This window comes from Hypanus sabinus, chromosome 5 (genome assembly GCF_030144855.1).
Source record: "Hypanus sabinus isolate sHypSab1 chromosome 5, sHypSab1.hap1, whole genome shotgun sequence".
Taxonomy (NCBI): Eukaryota; Metazoa; Chordata; class Chondrichthyes; order Myliobatiformes; family Dasyatidae; genus Hypanus; species Hypanus sabinus.
Window position 1 is genome coordinate 186,604,799 of NC_082710.1, and position 20,085 is coordinate 186,624,883.

At 42.0% G+C, this 20,085-nt stretch overlaps 1 protein-coding gene and 1 long non-coding RNA gene across 5 annotated transcripts in view; both read right to left on the minus strand.

Moving 5' to 3' along the window:
* The window catches only part of LOC132394743 (uncharacterized), an 887,546-nt gene that overhangs the window by 332,085 nt on the left and 535,376 nt on the right, over positions 1–20,085 (minus strand). The gene's annotated exons all lie outside the window — the stretch shown is intronic.
* Positions 1–20,085, minus strand: part of LOC132394739 (uncharacterized) — a 241,529-nt gene that overhangs the window by 7,436 nt on the left and 214,008 nt on the right. For 3 of the 4 annotated variants that reach the window (XM_059971145.1, XM_059971148.1, XM_059971144.1), the window contains one exon: positions 7,190–7,271. In XM_059971145.1, the coding sequence (XP_059827128.1) occupies positions 7,190–7,271 (82 nt within the window). Of the gene's footprint in view, positions 1–7,189; positions 7,277–20,085 lie in introns of all 4 variants that reach the window. The other variant, XM_059971146.1, reaches the window with a different exon arrangement.

A 20,085-nucleotide genomic window follows, 5' to 3' on the forward strand; every position in this document is an offset into this window, starting at 1 on the left:
GTACTCCTTGAAGTTTAGAAGAATAAGGGGGGTACCTCATAGAAACATTTCGAATGTTGAAAGGCATGGACAGAGTGGATGTGGCAAAGTTGTTTCCCGTAGTGGGGGAGTCTAGTACAAGAGGACATGACTTGAGGATTGCAGGGCGCCCATTCAGAACAGAGATGCGGAAATTTTTTTTTAGCCAGAGAGTGGTGAATCTATGGAATTTGATGCCACGGGTGGCAGTGGAGGCCAAGTCATTGGGTGTATTTGAGGTAGAGATTGATAGGAATCTGAGTAGTCCGGGCATCAAAGGTTATGGTGAGAAGGTGGGGGAATGGGACTAAAAAGGAGATGGATCAGCTCGTGATGAGATGGCAGAGCAGCCTCGATGGGCCAAATGGCCAACTTCTGCTCCTTTGTCTTATGGTCTAATTTTGAGATTTAATTGAAGAGCTTAAATGGTGCGCCCATAATGATATAAAGGCATATTCGGTTGAGCAGGATACTGCCACTTTGCAAGAATCTGCTAAGTTAGCAGATGAGTTTGCTCTGACCCACAAGGTTAAGTTTACCTGAAGTAAACCTTCCAAAAGAGTAGCGTGGACAGTCAGGGTAAACCATAAATTAAATCTGGGTCTAGTGACAAAGATAAGGATGAAGGGAAGCAACTAAAGTAGAAATATTCTGGTCTTACTTGTCACTACTGTAAGAAACCTGGTCATGTTATGGCAACTGTTCCCTCTTGAAGAAGAAGGAAAAGGAGGCAGTCCCAGAAGCCTGTATTCAAATTGTTGAAATACTTATAAACCCACAGGATTCTGAACATTCTGAAGGAGCTCTGTCTGGGGCTGAGAGGTCAGACCGAGTTCGGAAGGGGTTCGATCATTTTATGTCAGATGGGTTTGCGTCAGTGAATGAAGGGACAATCCCGATACCAGCTGAAATTCTTAAAGATACTGGGGCTTCTCAGTCATTCATCTTAGACAGCGTTTTGAAGTTTTGTGATGAGTCTGCCACTGGTGAAGTAAACATTATCAAAGGTATTGGAGGCACGTTGTTTCTGTAGCTCTGCACAATGCGATTTTGAAGTAAGGGTTAGTTTCAGAACCTGTTAAAATAGGACTATGACCCAGTTTACCGGTGGAAGGTGTTTCTTTGTTGTTTGGGAATGAGGTAAAGTTGTTTCTGCAGTGCAGCTGACAACTAAGCCAATCACTGATGATTCAAAAGTGCATTCTGACATGTATCCATCCTGTGTAGTAACTCAAGCTATGGCTAAGAAGCTAGCCAACGCAAACAGTTCTGTGCAGCATGATTCTGCCAAAATCAGGATTCAGGTTTTGATGACTTGTCAGGGACTTTTCTGCCTTCATTTGTTCACCAGGATCCAGGTATTAAATCTGACGATAAAGATTTGTCTCTTTCTAGGAAGGTGTTTATAGCAGAACAGAGGAGAGTCCCTGAGATTGAAGCTTTAAAAGAAAAAGCTCTCTCAGATGCTGAGATTGTATCTAAAATAAGTGATGTAAATTTTGTAATCAAAACACCAGATAGGTGGAAGGCAACACAGCAGGTACACGTAAACATGCTAAAATCATACTTTGAAAAACAAGTAGCAGATGTGTCTGTGTCAGTAACAATGAGTCTGGCAACCCTGAGAATGAATTAATTGATCCATCTGAGGCTTATCATAAACCAAACATTGTTTCAGCTCGATTAACGAACTCGAGTATTTTGAATTTGATTGATGAGAAATTGGCCCACTTACAGCCGCAGCAGCAACTGGGGATGAAACGGTTAATTATGAAATTAAAAGATTTATTTCCCGATTTTCCCAAAAGGACCAAAGTCACCTTACATGACGAACATGTGGGAAATTCCAAACCCATAAAACAACATCTGTATCCTATGAATATTGAAAAATGTAAATTTGTTTAACAAGAAATTGAATATTATGCTAGAACATGGTATTATCCAGCATTCGACTTCAGATTGGAGTTCGCCTTGTGTTATTGTATCTAAACCAGATGGTAGCATTAGGTTTTATAAAAAGGTGAATGCTATAACAAAGACAGATGCTTATCCCATCCCCAGAGTGGATGATTGCATAGACAAGGTTGGAGAAGCTAAGTTTCTTACAAAGATTGATCTGTTAAAAGGGCATTGACAGATAGTGGTAGAGAAATTTCTGCATTTGTAACACCTTCTGAGTTGTACGAATACAATGTTCTGCCATTTGGAATGAAAAATGCTCCAGGAACATTTCAGAGAATGATTAATTCTGTAATTCAAGGGTTAAAATACACAGATGCCTATATTGATGATGTAGTCACAGGGAATGACACCTGGGAAACCCATATCCCTGCAGTAGAAGAGTTGTTTGAAAGGTTCTCGAAGGCCAATCTTACAGTTAATTTAGATAAGAGTTAATTTGGCCATGTCACTGTGACCTATCTTGGTTATGTTGTAGGTCAAAGCAAGCTGGCTCCAGTTCAGACAAAAGTTCAGACAATTTCTGGTTCCCATTCCAAATGGTAAAAAAAGCTCTTAGAAGATTCTTGGGAATGGTTGGATATTATCGCAAGTTCTGTAAGAACTTTGCTGATATTGCCGTCCCATTGACTAACCTTCTGAGGAAGGGTGAAAAGTTTGTTTGGAGAGAGCCTTGGAGGAGGCATTTCATCAATTGAAAACCATTTGCAAAGCCATGTTCAATAGCTGTAGAGGCCAGTGATGAAGCTGCAGGAGCAGTGTTACTACAAAGAGATGACTATGACGATGTTGAACACCCTGTAGCTTACTTTTCAAAGAAATTCAATGAGTAGCAAAGAAATTATTCCATCATAGAGAAAGAATTGTTGTCACTTATTTTAGCTTTACAACATTTTGATGTGCATGTTTGCCCAGTTCAGAAAGCACTTGTGGTTTATATATCATAAGCCATTAGTGTTTCTGAGTAAGCTGAAAGACAAAAATAGAAGATTGTTGAACTGGAGTCTGATTTTTCAAGAATATGATCTTATGGTAATTCACATTAAAGGCAAGGATAATATAATTGCCAATTGGCTTTCCAGTTGTTAAGCTCGTAATGTATTATTAATAGTGGAATAGAATTTATTATTTGTATACGATTCTGTAACATGTTATATTAGTTTGTAGTATGCTATATGATAACCATACATGTATTGTTTCACATTTTGTAGATTGTAGTTAAAATTTTGCTCTTATAGATCACAATTTTCCTTTTTGGAAGGAAGTGTTATGAGCCTCTGGTCGTACCATGAGTGTTACTTTAAGAGCATCTGAGTGAGGTGGGGCTATGCTTGCTGTGGACTGAAATACACAGAGACAGAAACAGAGAGAGAGAGAAGCTGTTGGAATTTCAGTTTGTTGCTGTCATCGTAAGACAGGGAGTTCTATACCCTCCCATGCCCAAAAGATTGGGTTAGTTTACGATACTGGGCTCAACAAATGTGTGACTGTCACTTTGTATAATCCATATGAATGGATTTTGGGGTTATTGGGGTTATCCTGTGGGACCACTTATCTTGTGTTGTCCATACTGGACCAATCACCGCCACTGGGCTATAAACATGCAGAAGCAGTGTGTGGTTAAGTGCCTTGCTCAAGGACACACATGCTGCCTCAGCTGAGGCGCGAACTAACAACCTTCAGATTGCCAGCCCAAAGCCTTAACCACTTGGTCACGCACCAACTCGTATTAATCCTTGTTGTATGTTGTATGTTGTGTGGTAACCATTTGAAGACAATATTCCTGTGACAGGTCACTTTTGGTGATAATTCGTATGCGGACAGATTCAATGGACAAGATCTTTGACGACCGTTATTTTGTTTATACAGAGGGAATTTGTGGAATTTGACGTAATTGCCTACTCTCTATATTATCCTGGATTAAAAATCTTTCCCCTCACTCACTTATTTCATGGATTGATGAACTTTCCTACTTTACCATCCTAAGACTTTAAGAATTATTCCTAAGCTTGATAGTTACATATACATAACACTGCTAACTTTTGTTTATCTTGTTAAGTTACTATATAAAGAGATACTAATAAAGATAGTAGTTTTAACAACAAAACCAGACTCCATTTGTGATCTATTGCGGCTGGTACATAACAAGAGGTCTAGAATACAAGAGCAAGGATGTGATGCTGAGGCTTTATAAAGCACTGGTGAGGCCTCATCTGAGTGTTGTGAACAGTTTTAGGCCCTTCATCTTGGAAAAAATATGCTGGCATTGGAGAGGGTCCAGAGGAGGTTCACAAGGATGATTCCAGGAATGAAAAGGTTATCATATGAAGAACAACACACACAAAATGCTGGTGGAACGCAGCAGGCCTGGCAGCATCTACAGGAAGAAATACAGTCGACGTTTCGGGCAGAGACCCTTTGTCAGGACTAACTAAAAGAGGAGATAGTAAGAGATTTTAAAGTGGGAGAGGGAGGGGGAGATCTGACAATAGACAATAGACAATAGGTGCAGAAGTAGACCATTCTTTTTAAACCTATCTCTGAAATGATAGGAGAAGACAGGAGGGGAAAGGATGAAGCTAAAAGCTGGAAAGTTGATTGGCAAAAGGGATTCAGAGCTGGAGAAGGGAAAGGATCATGGACTGGAGGCCCAGGGAGAAAGAAAGGGGGAAGGGAGCACCAGAGGGAGATGGAGAGCAGGCAAGGTGTGATTGTGAGAGGGGCAGAGAGAGGAAAAAAAGAGAGAAAGAAAAAAAGGGGGAGATAACTGATAAATAAATAAATAAATAAATAGATGGATAAATAAATAAATAAATAAATAGATAGATAGATAGATAAATAAATAAATAGATAAATAAATAGATAGATAAATAGATAGATAGATAGATAGATAGATAGATAGATAGATAGATAGATAGATAGATAAATAGATAAATCGATCAATCAATAAGGAATGGGGTAAGAAGGGGAGGAGGGGCATTAATGGAAGTTAGAGAAATCAATGTTCATGCAATCAGGTTGGAGGCTACCCAGACGGAATATAACGTGTTGTTCCTCCAACCTGAGTATGGCTTCATCTTGACAGTAGAGGCCGTGGATAGACTTATCAGAATGGGAATGGGACATGGAATTAAAATGTGTGGCCACTCAGAGATCCTGCTTTCTCTGGTGGACAGAGCATAGGTGTTCAGCGAAATGGTCTCCCAGTCTGCGTCAGGTCTCATCAGCATATAGAAGGCTGCACCGGGAGCACCGGACACAGTATATCACACCAGCCGACTCACAGGTGAAGTGTCGCCTCACCTGGAAGGACTGTCTGGGGCCCTGAATGGTGGTGAGGGAGGAAGAGTAAGGGCACTTGTTCCGCTTACAAGGGTAAGTGATGGGAGAGAGATCAGTGGGAAGGGATGGGGGGGACAAATAGACAAGGGAGTCGCGTAGGGAGCGATCTCTGCGGAAAGCAGAAAGAGGCAGGGAAGGAAAGATGTGCTTGGTGGTGGGATCCCATTGGAGGTGGCGGAAGTTATGAAGAATTATATGTTGGACCCGGAGGCTGGTGGGGTGGTAGGTGAGGACATGGGGAACCCTGTCCCAAGTGGGGTGGTGGGAGGATGGGGCGAGAGCAGATGTCCATGAAATGGGAGAGATGCGTTTGAGAGCAGAATTGATAGTGGAGGAAAGGAAGCCCCTTTGTTTAAAAAAGGAAGGCATCTCCTTCGTCCTGGAATGAAAAGCCTCATCCTGAGAACAGGATGGAGATGGAGGAATTGCGAGAAGAGGATGGCATTTTTGCAAGAGACAGGGTGGGAAGAGGAATTGTCCAGGTAGTTGTGAGAGTCAGTAGGCTTATAGTAGATATTAATAGATAAGCCGTCTCCAGAGATGGAGACAGAAAGATCAAGAAAGGGGAGGGAGATGTCGGAAATGGACCAGGTAAATTTGAGGGCAGGGTGAAAGTTGGAGGCAAAGTCAATGAAATCAACGAGCTCAGCATGCATGCAGGAGGCAGCACCCATGCAGTCATCAATATAGTGAAGGGAAAGCAGGGGACGGATACCTGTATAGGCATGGAACATGGACTGTTCCACAAAGCCAACAAAAAGGCAGACATAGCTGGGACCCATACAGGTGTCCATGGCTACACCTTTGGTTTGGAGGAAGTGGGAGGAGCCAAAGAAGAAATTATTAATGTTTGATGGCTCTAGGTCTGTACTTGCTGGAACTTATATGTATGAGGGGGAATCTTATTGAAGCCTTTAAAATGTTGAAAGGCCTAGACAGAGTAAATTTGGAAAGGATATTTCCCATGGTGGTGGAGTCTATGACAAGAGGGCACAGCCTCAGGATAGAGGGGTATCCCTTTAAAACAGAGATGCAGAGTAATTTCTTTAGTCAGAGAATTTGTGGCATTTATTACAACTGGCAGCTGTGGTGGCCAGATATTTGGGTGTATTTAAGGCAAGGCTTGATCGGTTCTTGAGAGGTTACAGTGAGAAGTCTGGGGAGTGGGGCTAAGGAGGAGGAGAAATGGATCAGCCATGATTGAATGGTGGGGCAGAACTGATGGACCAAATGGCCTAATTCTTTTCCTATGTTGTATGGATATGATATTTCAACTAATGTCACCTTGCTGTCAGCCTCAACAAGTCTGGCCATTCTCCTCTGACCTCGCTCATTAACAAGCTGTTGTCCACTGTGTTTTGTTTTTCTCACCATTTGATATTTGCATCAATGAGCAGGCATATTGTATAAAGGGGGAGGGAGAGGGTGGCAGATGGGGACAAAAGGAGGGGAAGAGGGAGGTGACAGGTGGGGAAAAGAGGGAGGTGATGGGTGGGGAAGAGGGAGGTGACGGGGAAGAGGGAGGTGACTGAGAAGAGATGAGGTGATGGGGAATAGGGAGGTAACAGGTGGGGAAAGGAGGAAGGTTATGGAGAAGAGGGAGGTGATGGGGAAGAGGGAAGTGACAGGGAAGAGGGAGGTGACGGGGTAGAGGGAAGTGACGGGGGAAGAGGGAAGTGACGGGGAAGAGGGAAGTGACAGGGAAGAGGGATGTGACGGGGAAGAGGGAAGGGACGGGGAAGGGGGATGTGACGGGAGAAGAGGGAGGTGACAGGGGAGATGGGGTGAGGGGGGAGGATTGGTTGGTGGTGAAGAGCGGTGCCATAGGGTTTACCATGTTTTCACAGGTCTCTTGTTGGTTAAACATTACCTGGAAACTGTGTAAATTTCTGAAGCCGGCAAAGCTCTTATTTTGACCAAAGTCGACTTGTTCTTCTTGAAAGTGTCCATGTCTGCACTAACAATAAAATAAAAATGCAGATAATTGAAAGTGAGCTTCAGACTTGTTTACTAGTTCAGGTTTAAATAGTCTCCATGACCCCGAGCTGAAAAAGCAGCCAGATGCACTATATCTGTACTGTATGAACACTGATATTTATTTAGAGATAAGCCTGGAGTAGGCCTTTCAGGACACTTTGAGTCGAATCGCCCAGAAACCCCCAACAATCCCAATTAACCCTAACATAGTATAATAACCCTAACCCTAACAGCCAGTTAAAGGGGTTGAAATGTGTCTATTTCAATGCTAGGAGTATTAGGAACAAGGAGGATGAACTTAGAGCATGGATTAGTACGTGGAACTACGATGTTGTGGCCGTTACTGAAACTTGGTTGGAGGAAGGGCAGGATTGGATGATGCAAGTCCCGGGGTTCAGGTGTTTTAAAAGGAATAGGATGGGAGGTAGAAAAGGGAGTGGCATTGCTGGTCAGGGATAGTATCACGGCTATAGAAAGGGAGGACGCTGCAGAAGGAGTGTCCACAGAGTCATTCTGGGTGGAATCAGAAATAGGAAGGGATCAATCACTGTGCTGGGAGTAGTCTATAAACCCCCAAATAGCCCTCGGGACACTGAGGAGCAGATAAGCAGGCGGATTTTAGAATGGTGCAAGAAATATAGGGTAGTAGTTATGGGTGATTTCAACTTCCCTCATATTGACTGGCACCACCCGAGTGCAAGGGGCTGAACTTGACAGGTGTGTTCAAGAAGGATTCTTGACACAGTATGTGGACCGGCCAACGAGAGGAGAGGCTATACTGGATCTAGTTCTGGGTAATGAACCTGGTCAGGTGACAGACCTCTTGGTGGGGGAGCATTTTGGTGAGACTGACTACAACTCCCTTAGCTTCAGCATAGCTATGGAAAGGGATAAAATCAGACGAAATGGTAAAGTGCTTAACTGGGGAAGGGCTAACTTTGAAGAGATGAGGCAGGAACTAGCAGGAGTAAATTGGAAACAGATGTTCAAAGGGGAAAGCACAGTATTAATGTGGGAGAAGTTTAGGGACCACTTCAGCTGGGTTCAGGATAGGTTTGTCCCACTGAGGCAAAGAAAAAATGGTAGGAAAAGGGAACAGTGGCTGACGAAACATGTGAGGCAACTCATCAAGAGGAAAAGGGAAGCATATGTTAGATATAAGAAGCAGGAAGTAGGAGGGGCTTATGAGAAATATAGGGTAGCCAGGAAGGAACTAAAGAAAGGACTTAGGAGAGCTCGAAGGGGGCATGAGAAGGCCTTGGCATGTAGGATTAAGGAGAACCCCAAGGCGTTCTATGCGTATGTAAAGAATAGGAGGATGACAAGAACAAAGGTGGGACCGCTACAGGATAAAGAGGGCAACATGTGCAGGAGGTTAGGGAAGCCCTAAATGAATACTTTGCTTCAGTATTCACAAGTGAAAAGGATCTTGATCAGGATGAGGTCAAAGTAGAGCCAGTCTGTGTGCTGGACAATGTGGAGATTAAGGAAGAAGTGCTGCATGGACTTTAGCAAAGCATTTGACAAGGGCCCTCATGAGAGACTCATCCAGAAAGTCATGAGGTATGGGATAAGTGGAACCTTGGCTGTTTGGATAAAAAATTGGCTTAAAGGAAGAAAGCAGAGGGTAGTTGTGGAAGGAAAGTATTCTGCCTGGAGGTCAATGACTAGTGGAGTGCTGCAGGGATCTGTCTTGGGACACCTGCTATTTGTGATTTTTATAAATGACCTGGATGTAGAGGCGGAAGGATGGGTGAGTAAGTTTGCGGATGACACGAAGATTGGAGGAGTTGTGGATGGAGCTGTAGGTTGTCAAAGGTTACAAGAGGATATAGACAGGCTGCAGAGTTGGGCAGAAAAATGGCAGATGGAGTTCAATCCAGACAAGTGTGAGGTGATGCATTTTTGAAGGACAAATCAGAAGACAGGAATAATGGTCAGTTACTTAAGAGTGTGGATGAACAGAGGGACCTTGGGGTTCAAATCCATACATCCCTCAAGGTCACTGCACAGGTTGATAGGGTAGTTAAGAAGGCCTATGGGATGCTAGGCTTCATTAACAGGGGCATTGAGTTCAAGAGTAGAGAGGCCATGTTGCAACTCTACAAATCTCTGGTGAGACCACACTTAGAGTATTATGTTCAATTCTGGTCACCTAATTATAGGAAGGATGTGGAAGCTATGGAGAGGGTGCAGAGGGGATTTACCAGGATGTTGCCTGGATTGGAGAACAAGTCATATGAAGCAAGGTTAGCAGAGCTGGGACTTTTCTCTTTGGAGCGTAAAAGAATGAGAGGGGACTTAATAGAGGTCTACAAGATTATGAGAGGCATAGTTAGGGTGAATACAGTACCTGTTTCCCAGGGCACCAATAGCAAACACCAGAGGGCATATGTACAAAATTAAGGGAGGGAAGTTTAGGGGAGACATCAGGGGTAAGTTTTTTACACAAAGGGTTGTGACTGCCTGGAATGACTTGCCAGGGATAGTGGTGGAGGCTAAAACATTAGGAGTATTTATGAACCTCTTGGACAGGCACATGGATGAAAGAAAAATGGAGGGTTATGGGGTAGTGTGGGTTTAGTACCTTTTTGAAGGATTATATGGGTCGGCACAACATGGAGGGTTGAAGGGCCTGTACTGTGCTGTAGGGTTCTATGATTCTATAATCACTGGACAATTTACTATGACTAACTAACCTATCATGTACATCTCTGGTGTGTGGGAGGATACTGGATCAGCCTGGGAAAACACTGACTTTCCACAGGGAGAATGTCCGGAGTCTCCTTTCAGAGGAATCCGGAACAGATCAATGAAATCCAACACAACGAGTTGTTATAGCGACATACAAACCTATATCCAGTGACACAGACAACACTTGTCCATTAGGATAATCACAGTCACAAAATAACTAGTCCATGGGAAAATCACAGTCACACAGACAACATTTGGAAGGAATAATAGAAGAGCGGATTATTACTTAAATGGTGAAAGATTGCAACATGCTGTTGTGCAGAGGGACTTGGGAGTGCCTGTGGGTGAATCGCATGAAGTTGGCTTGCAGGTACAACAGGTTATTAAATGGAAACGGAATGTTTCATTGCTAGAGGGATTGAATTCAAGAGCAGGGAGCTGATGCTGCAACTATACAGGGTACTGGTGAGGCTGCACCTAGAGTACTGTGTGCAGTTCTGATCTCCATTCTTGAGTAAGGATATACTGGCTTTGGAAGCAGTGCAGAGGAGGTTCTCCAGGTTGATTCCAGGGATGAAGGGGTTAACCTATGAGGAGAGATTGAGTTGCCTGGGACTATACTCTCTGGAGTTCAGAAGACTGAGAGGGAAACTAATAGAAATGTACAAAATTTAGAAAGGGATAGATAAGATAGAAGTAGGAAAGTTGTTTCCATTGGTAGGTGAGACTAGAACTAGGGGACATTACCTCAAGATTCAGGGGAGAAGATTTAGGACGGAGATAAGGAGAAACTGTTTTTCCCAGAGAGTAGTGAATCTGTGGAATTCTCCACAGGGAAGCAGTGGAGGTTTCTTCTCAAAATATACTTAAGAAACAGTTAGATAGGTTTTTACATAGTAAGGGAACTAAGGGTTATGGGGAAAAGGCAGGTAGATGGAGCTGAGTTTACGGACAGATCAGGCATGATCTTATTGAATGGTGGGGCAGGCTTGATGGGCCGGATGGCCTACTCCTGCTCCTTTTTCTTATGTTTTTAACATTTGCCCATTAGGATAATCAGTCACAAAGACACTTGTCTATTGGGACAATCACAGACAATAATTGTCTGTGCAACAATCACAGTCACAAAAACACTAGTCCATGGGAAAATCACAGTCACACAGGCAACACTTGCCCATTAGTGCAATCACAATCAGACAAATTACACTTATGCACTGGGACAATCAGAGTCACACAGAGAACACTTGTGCATTGGGACAAACACAGTAACCTAGTCACTACTCGTTCATTGGAACATTCAGAATCACACATACAACCCTTGTCAATTGGGGTAATCATGATCACACAGAAAATGTTTGTCCATTGGGACACTCACAGTCTCCCAGAGAACAATTGTCCATTTGGATAAGTGGGTAACAGTCAGGAGAGGGAAGGGAAGGAGGCAGATACCAGAGAGTACACTTGTGACTGTCCCCCTTAACAGTAAGTACTCTTACTTGAGCACTGTTGGGAGGGGGATGGCCTACCTGGGGGCAGCAACAGTGGCCGTGCCTCTGGCACAAAGTCTGGCACTGTGGCTCAGAAGGGTAGAGAAAAGAAGAGGATGGCAGCAGTGGTAGTGGACCCTATAGTTAGGGGGTCAGACAGGCGATTCTGTGGACACAGGAAAGAAGCACAGATGGTAGATTGCCTCCCAGGTGACAGGGTCCAGGATGATTCTGAACGATATCCTGAAGTGGGAAGGAGAACAGCCAGAGGTCGTGATACATATTGGCACCAATGACATAGGTCGGAAAAGGGAGGAGGTCCCGAAAGCAGACTACAGGGAGTTAGGAAGGAAGTTGAGAAGCAGGACCGCAAAAGTAGTAATCTCGGGATTACTACCTGTGCCGCGCGACAGTGATTGTAAGAATAGAGTGAGGTGGAGGATAAATGTATGGCTGAGGGATTGGAGCAGTGGGCAGGGATTCAGATTTCTGGATAATTGGGACCTCTTTTGGTGCAGGAGTGATCTGAACAAAAAGAATGGGTTGCACCTGAAACCCAAAGGGACCAATATCCTGGCGGGGAGATTTGCTAAGGCTATTGGTGAGAGTTTAAACTATGGGGTAATTTGGTAAAAAAATCACGTAAAAAATTCCTAACCTGTAAATATCTGAAAAAATGCATATTAGAGATATCATATTTATCCACTAACTGTGAAAAAGACATTAAACAGCCTTGTAAAAACAAATCTAAAAAAGTTTTTATTCCCTTAATTTTCCATGTTAAAACAGCCTTATCCAAAGTTGATGGTTTAAAAACAAATTAGAATAAATATTACTAGAAAGTAGAAAATCATTTAATTCATAAAATCTATGAAATTGAAACCAAATTTTCAAAGTATGTTTAACAATAGGGTTGAGAGCTTGTCTACCTATTCTGGAGAGTGAAAACGGAAGGGAGCTCCTAATAAAGAAGCTAACGAAAACCCCACTACTGAATTTTCCTCCAGCTGTAACCATGAAGGGCGATCTTGGTCATCTATATCATAAATCCAAAAAGTAATATAACAAATATTAATTACCCAATAATAAAATCTAAAGTTTGGCAAAGCCAGTCCTCCATCTTTTTTTGATTTTTGCAATAAAAGTTTATTCACTCTAGTGCTTTTATTATTCCAAACATAAGACAAAATCAGAGAATCTATTTTATCAAAAAATGTTCTTGGAACAAAAGAGGGAACTGCTTGAAATATATATAAAAATTTTGGTAGAATAACCGTTTTTATAGCATTTAGTCGACCTATCAATGACATCGACAGAGGTGACCATTTAGAAAGTGCCTGTTGAGTATATTCAACTAAAGGTAAGAAATTATACCTATATAGGTCTTTAAAATTTTTAGTAATTTTGATACCAAGGTAAGTAAAATGTTTTTGGCAATATTAAGACGTATTTGATCATAATAATCAGAATAATTAATAGGAAATAATTCACTTTTATGTAAATTAAGTTTATATCCAGAAAAAATACCAAATTCCGTAATTATAGATAACATAAAAGCAATAGATTTCCTAGGATTTGAAATGTAAACTAATAAATCATAAATAATTACCCCTCGGCCTGCTCTTTAAATTCAGCTTATGCTATTTTTCAGTTGAAACCTTTTCAAAAACGATTAATAGCTCTCATTTATAAACAGTTAATGAATGCTCACATGTTGCCTAATGATAGGGTTCAACGCACCTGGGAAGTAGAACTTCAACATTCACTTTCAGATAATCAATGGAGTAAAATTTATTATTTAGTCAATAATTCATCTATCTGCGCACACCATATCTTAATTCAGTTTAAGATAGTACGCAGGGCCCATATGTCCAAAGATAAATTGGCGCATATTTTTCCTAATATAAGCCCTATTTGTGACAGATGTAATGCAGAAGTGGCTACTCTAACTCATATGTTTTGGTCATCTGTAAGTTTAAACAATTTTTGGAGGATGTGTTTGGAATATTATCTAAAGTTATAGATGTGGATATTCAACTTAATCAACTTACAGCAATTTTTGGGATTATTCCAGAGGAAGCAAGCAAAGTGTCTGCTTCCGCTCAACATGTGATAGCATTTTCAACTTTACTGGCTAGGAGAGCTATCTTGCTACACTGGAAAGAATCTAACCCACTTACTGTTTTTTATTGGCTCTCCTCCATTATGTCATGTCTAAGCTTGGAGAAAATTAGAAGTCAGACATTTGATACATCCTTTAATTTTGAACAAATCTGGCGTCCCTTTATTCAATATTTTCACATGATTTAATGTATTTTTATTTTTTTTTCTTTATTCTCTTTGGGGAAAATCCTTGTCCGTGAAGGTTCGGAGATGACTGGAAGGATGTGTTTTTTTCTCTCTTTTTTAAAATTTTATCCTCAATTGGACTGCCAAATCTTTCTTTTTCTTTCTTTTTTTCTTTCTCTGTTTTTTGTTTCAGTTTAGTTAGTGGGTTTTTTTTCCTTTATCAATAAAATTTCCAATTTTTTTTATTGTTGCTATGAGAAGTTATAGTCTTTTTTTACCATTGTATACATAACAGCATAATATTTTATCTATTTGATTTTGACATTATATACTTTCTGTTTTTATTATTGCTGTTTATATGTCTTTTATATTATCTGTTTGCTAAACTCCTTTGATTTGTATATTCTTTATTTGAAAATCAATAAAAAGATTGAAAAATGAAATGAAATGAGAGTTTAAACTATGATTTCTGGGGGGTGGGAACCAAATTGAAGAGACAGAGGAAGAGGCAGTTGGCTCACAAATAGAGAAAGCTTGGAGACAGTACGAGAGGGAGGATAAGCAGGTGATTGAGAAGGGAAGCGCTCAAACCAATGTTTCGAGATGTGTCTATTTTAATGCAAGGAGTATTATGAACAAAGTGGATGAGTTTAGAGCGTGGATCAGTACTTGGAGCTATGAAGCTGTGGGCTTAACAAAGACTTGGATGCTCAGTGGCAGGAATGGTTACTTCGAGTGCCAGGCTTTGGATGTTTGGATGTTTTTTTTCTTCTCATCGGGGTTAAGAGAGGCGGGATTGCACTGGCGTGTGACGTCGGGCAGTGAAGCGCAAAAGATTTAAAAAGAACACAGCCTTATACAGCGGGCAGCGGAGTGAGCCAGGAACAGAGTGTAGGCTTAAGGGCTTTGGCTCAATAGGCTTAGGCAGAAACGGGTGAGGCAAGGTAGGTTTAGTTTTCAGTTTTTCCTGTTATTTGGGGAAAGGGGGAATTATGAGTGTGAAGGCAGCTTGTTATTCTCGGTGTCGGATGTGGCAGGTCCTGGAGTCTCCTAGCCTCCCAGACATCCATATCTGCGCCAGGTGCACCGAGCTGCAGCTCCTATGGGACCGAGTTAGGGAACTGCAACTGCAGCTCGATGACCTTCGTCTGGTCAGGGAGAGTGAGGAGTTGATAGAGAAGAGTTACAGGCAGGTGGTCACATCAGGGCCATGGGAGGCAGACAAATGGGTCACAGTTAGGAGAGGGAAGGGAAAGAGTCAGGTACTAGAGAGTACCCCAGTGGCTGTACTCCTTGACAATAAGTACTCCTGTTTGAGTACTGTTGAGGGGGACAGCCTACCTGGGGGAAGTGACAGTGGCCATGCCTCCAGCACAGAGTCCAGCCCTGTGGCTCAGAAAGGTAGGGAAAGGAAAAAGAAGGCGGTAGTAATAAGGGGACTCAATAGTTAGGGGGTCAGATAGGCGATTCTGTGGACGCAGTCAGGAGACCCGGAAGGTAGTTTGCCTTGCCTGGTGCCAGGGTCTGGGATGTTTCTGATCATGTCCAAGATATCCTGAAGTGAGAGGGTGAGGAGCCAGAGGTCGTGGTACATATAGGTACCAATGACATAGGTAGGAAAAGGGAAGAGGTCCTGAAAGGAGAATACAGGGAGTTAGGAAAGGAGTTGAGAAGGACCGCAAAGGTAGTAATCTCGGGATTACTGCCTGTGCCATGCAACAGTGAGAGTACAAATGGAATGAGGTGGAGGATAAATGTGTGGCTGAGGGATTGGAGCAAGGGGCAGGGATTCAAGTTTCTGGATCATTGGGACCTCTTTTGGGGCAGGTGTGACCTGTACAAAAAGGACGGGTTGCACATGAATCCCAGGGGGACCAATATCCTGGCAGGGAGATTTGCTCAGGCTGCTGGGGAGACTTTAAACTAGAATGGTTGGGGGGTGGGAATCAAATTGAAGATTCTAGGAGAGAGGAGGTTAGTTCACAAATAGAGAAAGCTAGTAGACAGTGTGAGAGGGAGGATAGGCAGGTGATAGAGAAGGGGAGTGCTCAGACTGAAGATGTAGGGGAGGAGGAAGAAAAAGAAGATAGTAAAGTTGTTTAAGCCGCTCGGTAAGAGGTAAGAGGTGGAGAAGTGCTGTCATGTTTGCTGTTGTGTGCTGGGGCAGCAGGCTGCGGGTAGCAGACACCAACATAATCAACAAACTCATTTGTAAGGTCAGTGATGTTGTTGGGGTGGAACTGGAGTCTCTGACGGTGGTGTCTGAAAACAGGAAGCTGTCCAAGTTGCATGCCACCTTCCACAATGCCACAATGTCTCCCATCCACTCCATAATGTACTGGTTAGGCACAGCAGTACGCTCAGCCAGAGACTCATTCCATCGAGATGCAACACTGAGAATCACAGGAAGTCATTACTGCCTGTGGCCATCAAACTTTACAACTCCTCCCTCAGAGTGTCAGACACCCTGAGCCAATAAGCTGGTCCTGGACTTATTTCCTCTTAGAATAATTTACTTATTATTATTTATTTATTTATGGTTTTATATTGCTATGGTTTTATATTTCTACACTATTCTTGGTTAGTGCGACTGTAACAAAACCCAATTTCCCTCCAGATCAATAAAGTATGTCTGTCTGTCTATCTTTAAGTGCATTTACTTTAATGCTAGGAGCATTATAAGAAAGGTGGATGAACTTAGAACATGGATTGATACCTGGAAATATGATGTTGCAGCTATTAGTGAAACATGGTTGCAGGATGGGTGTGATTGGCAACTAATTATTCCTGGATTTTGTTCCTTCAGGCTGAGAAAATATTACAGCGGTTCTTTGGCAGGATAAAATTGAGGGCTCATCTAGGGAGACTATTTGGTTGGAATTGAGGAATGGAAAAGGTGTACTAACACTTATAGGGGTGTACTATATACCACCTAATAGGGAGTCAGAATCGGAGGAGCAAATTTGGAAGGCGATAGCAGATACTTGTAGTAAGCACAAGGTTGTGATTGTGGGAGATTTTAATTTTCCACACATAGACTGGGAATCCCATTCTGTAAAAGGGCTGGATGGTTTGGAGTTTGTTAAATGTATGCAGGATAGTTTTATTGCAGCAATACATGGAGGTACCAACTAGCAAAGGGGCAGTGGTGGATCTCCTGTTAGGGAATGAAATAGGTCAGGTGACAGAGGTATGTGTTGGGTGCAGTGATCACAATCCCATTAGTTTCAATATAATTATGGAGAAGAATAGGTCTGGACCCAGGGTTGAGAGTTTTGATTGGAGGAAGGCTAACTTTGAGGAGATGTGTAAGGATTTAGAAGGAGTGGATTGGGACAATTTGTTTCATGGGAAGGATGTAATAGAGAAATGGAGGTCATTTAAAGGTGAAATTTTGAGGGTACAGAGTCTTTATGTTCCTGTTAGGTTGACAGGAAAGGTTAAAAGTTTGAGAGAGCCATGATTTTCAAGGGATATTGGAAACTTGGTTCAAAAAAAAGAGAGAGATCTACAATAGATATAGGCAGCATGGAGTAGATGAGGTGCTCGAGGAATATAAAGAATGTAAGAAGAATCTTAAGAAAGAAATTGGAAAAGCTAAAAGCTATGGGGTTGCTTTGGCAAGTAAGGTGAAAATAAATTCAAAGGGTTTCTACAGTTATATTAATAACAAAAGGATAGTGCGGGATAAATTTGGTCCCTTAGAGAATCAGAGTGGACAGCTATGTGTGGAGCCAAAAGAGATGGGAGAGATTTTGAACAATTTCTTTTCTTTGTTATTCACTAAGGAGAAGGAAATTGAATAGTGTAAGGTAGGTGAAACAAGTAGGGTACTTATGGAAACTGTGATGATTAAAGAAGAGGAAGTACTGTCGCTTCTAAAGAATATAAAAGTAGATAAGTCTCCAGGTCCTGACAGAATATTTCCTAGGACCTTGAGGGAAGTTAATATAGAAATAGCAAGGGCTCTGACAGAAATACTTCAAATGTCATTAGAAACGGGAATGGTGCCGGAGGATTGGCACATTGCTCATGTGGTTCCATTGTTTAAAAAGGGTTCTAAGAGTAAACCTGGCAATTATTGACCTGTAAGTTTGACGCCAGTGGTGGGTAAATTAATGGAAAGTATTCTTAGAGATGGTATATATAATTATCTAGATAGACAGGGCCTGATTAGGAACAGTCAACATGGATTTATGCATGGTAGGTCATGTTTGACAAATCTTATTGAATTTTTTGAAGTGGTTACTAGGAAAGCTGATGAGGGTAAAGCAGTGGATGTTGTCTATACGGACTTCAGTAAGGCCTTTGACAAGGTTTCACACGGAAGGTTAGTTAGGAAGGTTCAATCTTTAGGTATTAATATTGAAGTAGTAAAATAGATTCAACAGTGGCTGGATGGGAGATGCCAGAGAGTAGTGGTGGATAACTGTTTGTCAGGTTGGAGGCCAGTGACTAGTGGTGTATCTCAGGGATGTGCATTGGGTCCAATGTTGTTTGTCATATACATTAACGATCTGGATGATGGGGTGGTAAATTGGATTAGTAAGTATGCAGATGATACTAAAATAGGTGGGTGTTGTGGATAATGAAGTAGGTTTTCAAAGCTTGCAGAGAGATTTAGGCCAGTTAGAAGAGTGGGCATTGAGGAATGCTGTAGAACAGAGTGATCTAGGAATAATGGAGCATAGTTCCCTGAAAGTGGAATCTCATGTGGATAGGGTGGTGCAGAAAGCTTTTGGTATGCCGGCCTTTATAAATCAGAGCATTGAGTATAGGAGTTGGGATGTAATGTTAAAATTGTACAAGGCATTGGTGAGGCCATATTTGGAATATTGTGTACATTTCTGTTCACTGAATTATAGGAAAGTTGTCAACAAATTAGAGAAAGTACAGAGGAGATTTAATAGAATGTTACCTGGGTTTCAGCACCTAAGTTACAGAGAAAGGTTGATCAAGTTAGGTCTTTATTCTTTGGAGCATAGAAGGTTGAGGGGGGACTTGATAGAGGTATTTAAAATTAAGAGGGGGATAGATAGAGTTGACTTGGATTAGGCATTGTCCATTGAGAGTAGGGTAATTCAAACAAAAGGACATGAGTTGAGAGTTAAGGGGCAAAAGTTTAGGGCTGACACAAGGGGGAACTTCTTTACTCAGAGAGTGGTAGCTGTATGGAATGAGCTTCCAGTAGAAGTGGTAGAGGCAGGTTCGATTTTGTCATTTAAAAAAAAAATTGGATAGGTATATGGACAGGAAAGGAATGGAGGGCTGAGTGCAGGTCGGTAGGACTAGGTGAGATTAAGCATTCAGCATGGACTAGAAGGGCTGAGATGGCCTCTTTCTGTGCCATAATTATTGTATGGTTATATGGTTTCTGAAAGGACAGGGAAGGAGGTAAAAGAGGTGGGAGCGTGGCACTGTTGATCAGATATAGTGTCATGGCTGCAGAAAATGGGGAAGACATGGAGGGATTGTCTACAGAGTCTCTGTTGGTGGAAGTGAGGAACAGGAAGGTGTCAATAACTCTACTGGGTATTTTTTCATACACCATAGTAGTAACAGGGACATTGAGGAGTAAATAGGGAGACAGATTCTGGAAAGGTGTCATAATAACAGGGTTGTCGTGGTGGAAGATTTTACTTTCCCAAATATCAACTGGTATGGTCCTAGAGCGAGGGGTTTAGATGGGGTGACGTTTGTCAGCTTTTCAAGAAGGTTTCTTGACACAATATGTAGATAAACCTACAAGAGTAGAGGTTGTACTTGGTATTGGAAAATGAACATGGTCAGGTGTCGGGTCTCTCTGTGGGTGAGCATTTTTGAGATAGTAATCACAACTCTATCTCCTTTGCCATAGCATTGGACAGGGATAGGAACAGACAAGTTCGGAATGCATTTAATTGGAGTAAGGGAAAATATGAGGCTATCAGGCAGGAACTTGGATACATAAATTGGGAACAGATGTTCTTTGGGAAATGTATGGAAGAAATGTGGTAAATGTTCAGGGGATATTTGTGTGATGTTCTGCATAGGTATGTTCCAATGAGACAAGGAAAGGATGGTAGGATACAGGACTGAGCAGGATACGGAGGTGGTGTACAAAGGCTTTTGTAAATCTAGTCATGAATAAAAGAAGAGCTTATGGAAGGTTCAAAAAACTAGGTAATGATAGAGATCTAGAAGGTTATAAGGCTAGCAGGAAGGAGCTTAAGAAAGAAATTAGGAAAGCCAGAAGGGGCCATGAGAAGGCGTTGGTGGACAGGATTAAGGAAAACCCCAAGGCTTTCTACAAGCAGCATGTGAAGAGTAAGAGGATAAG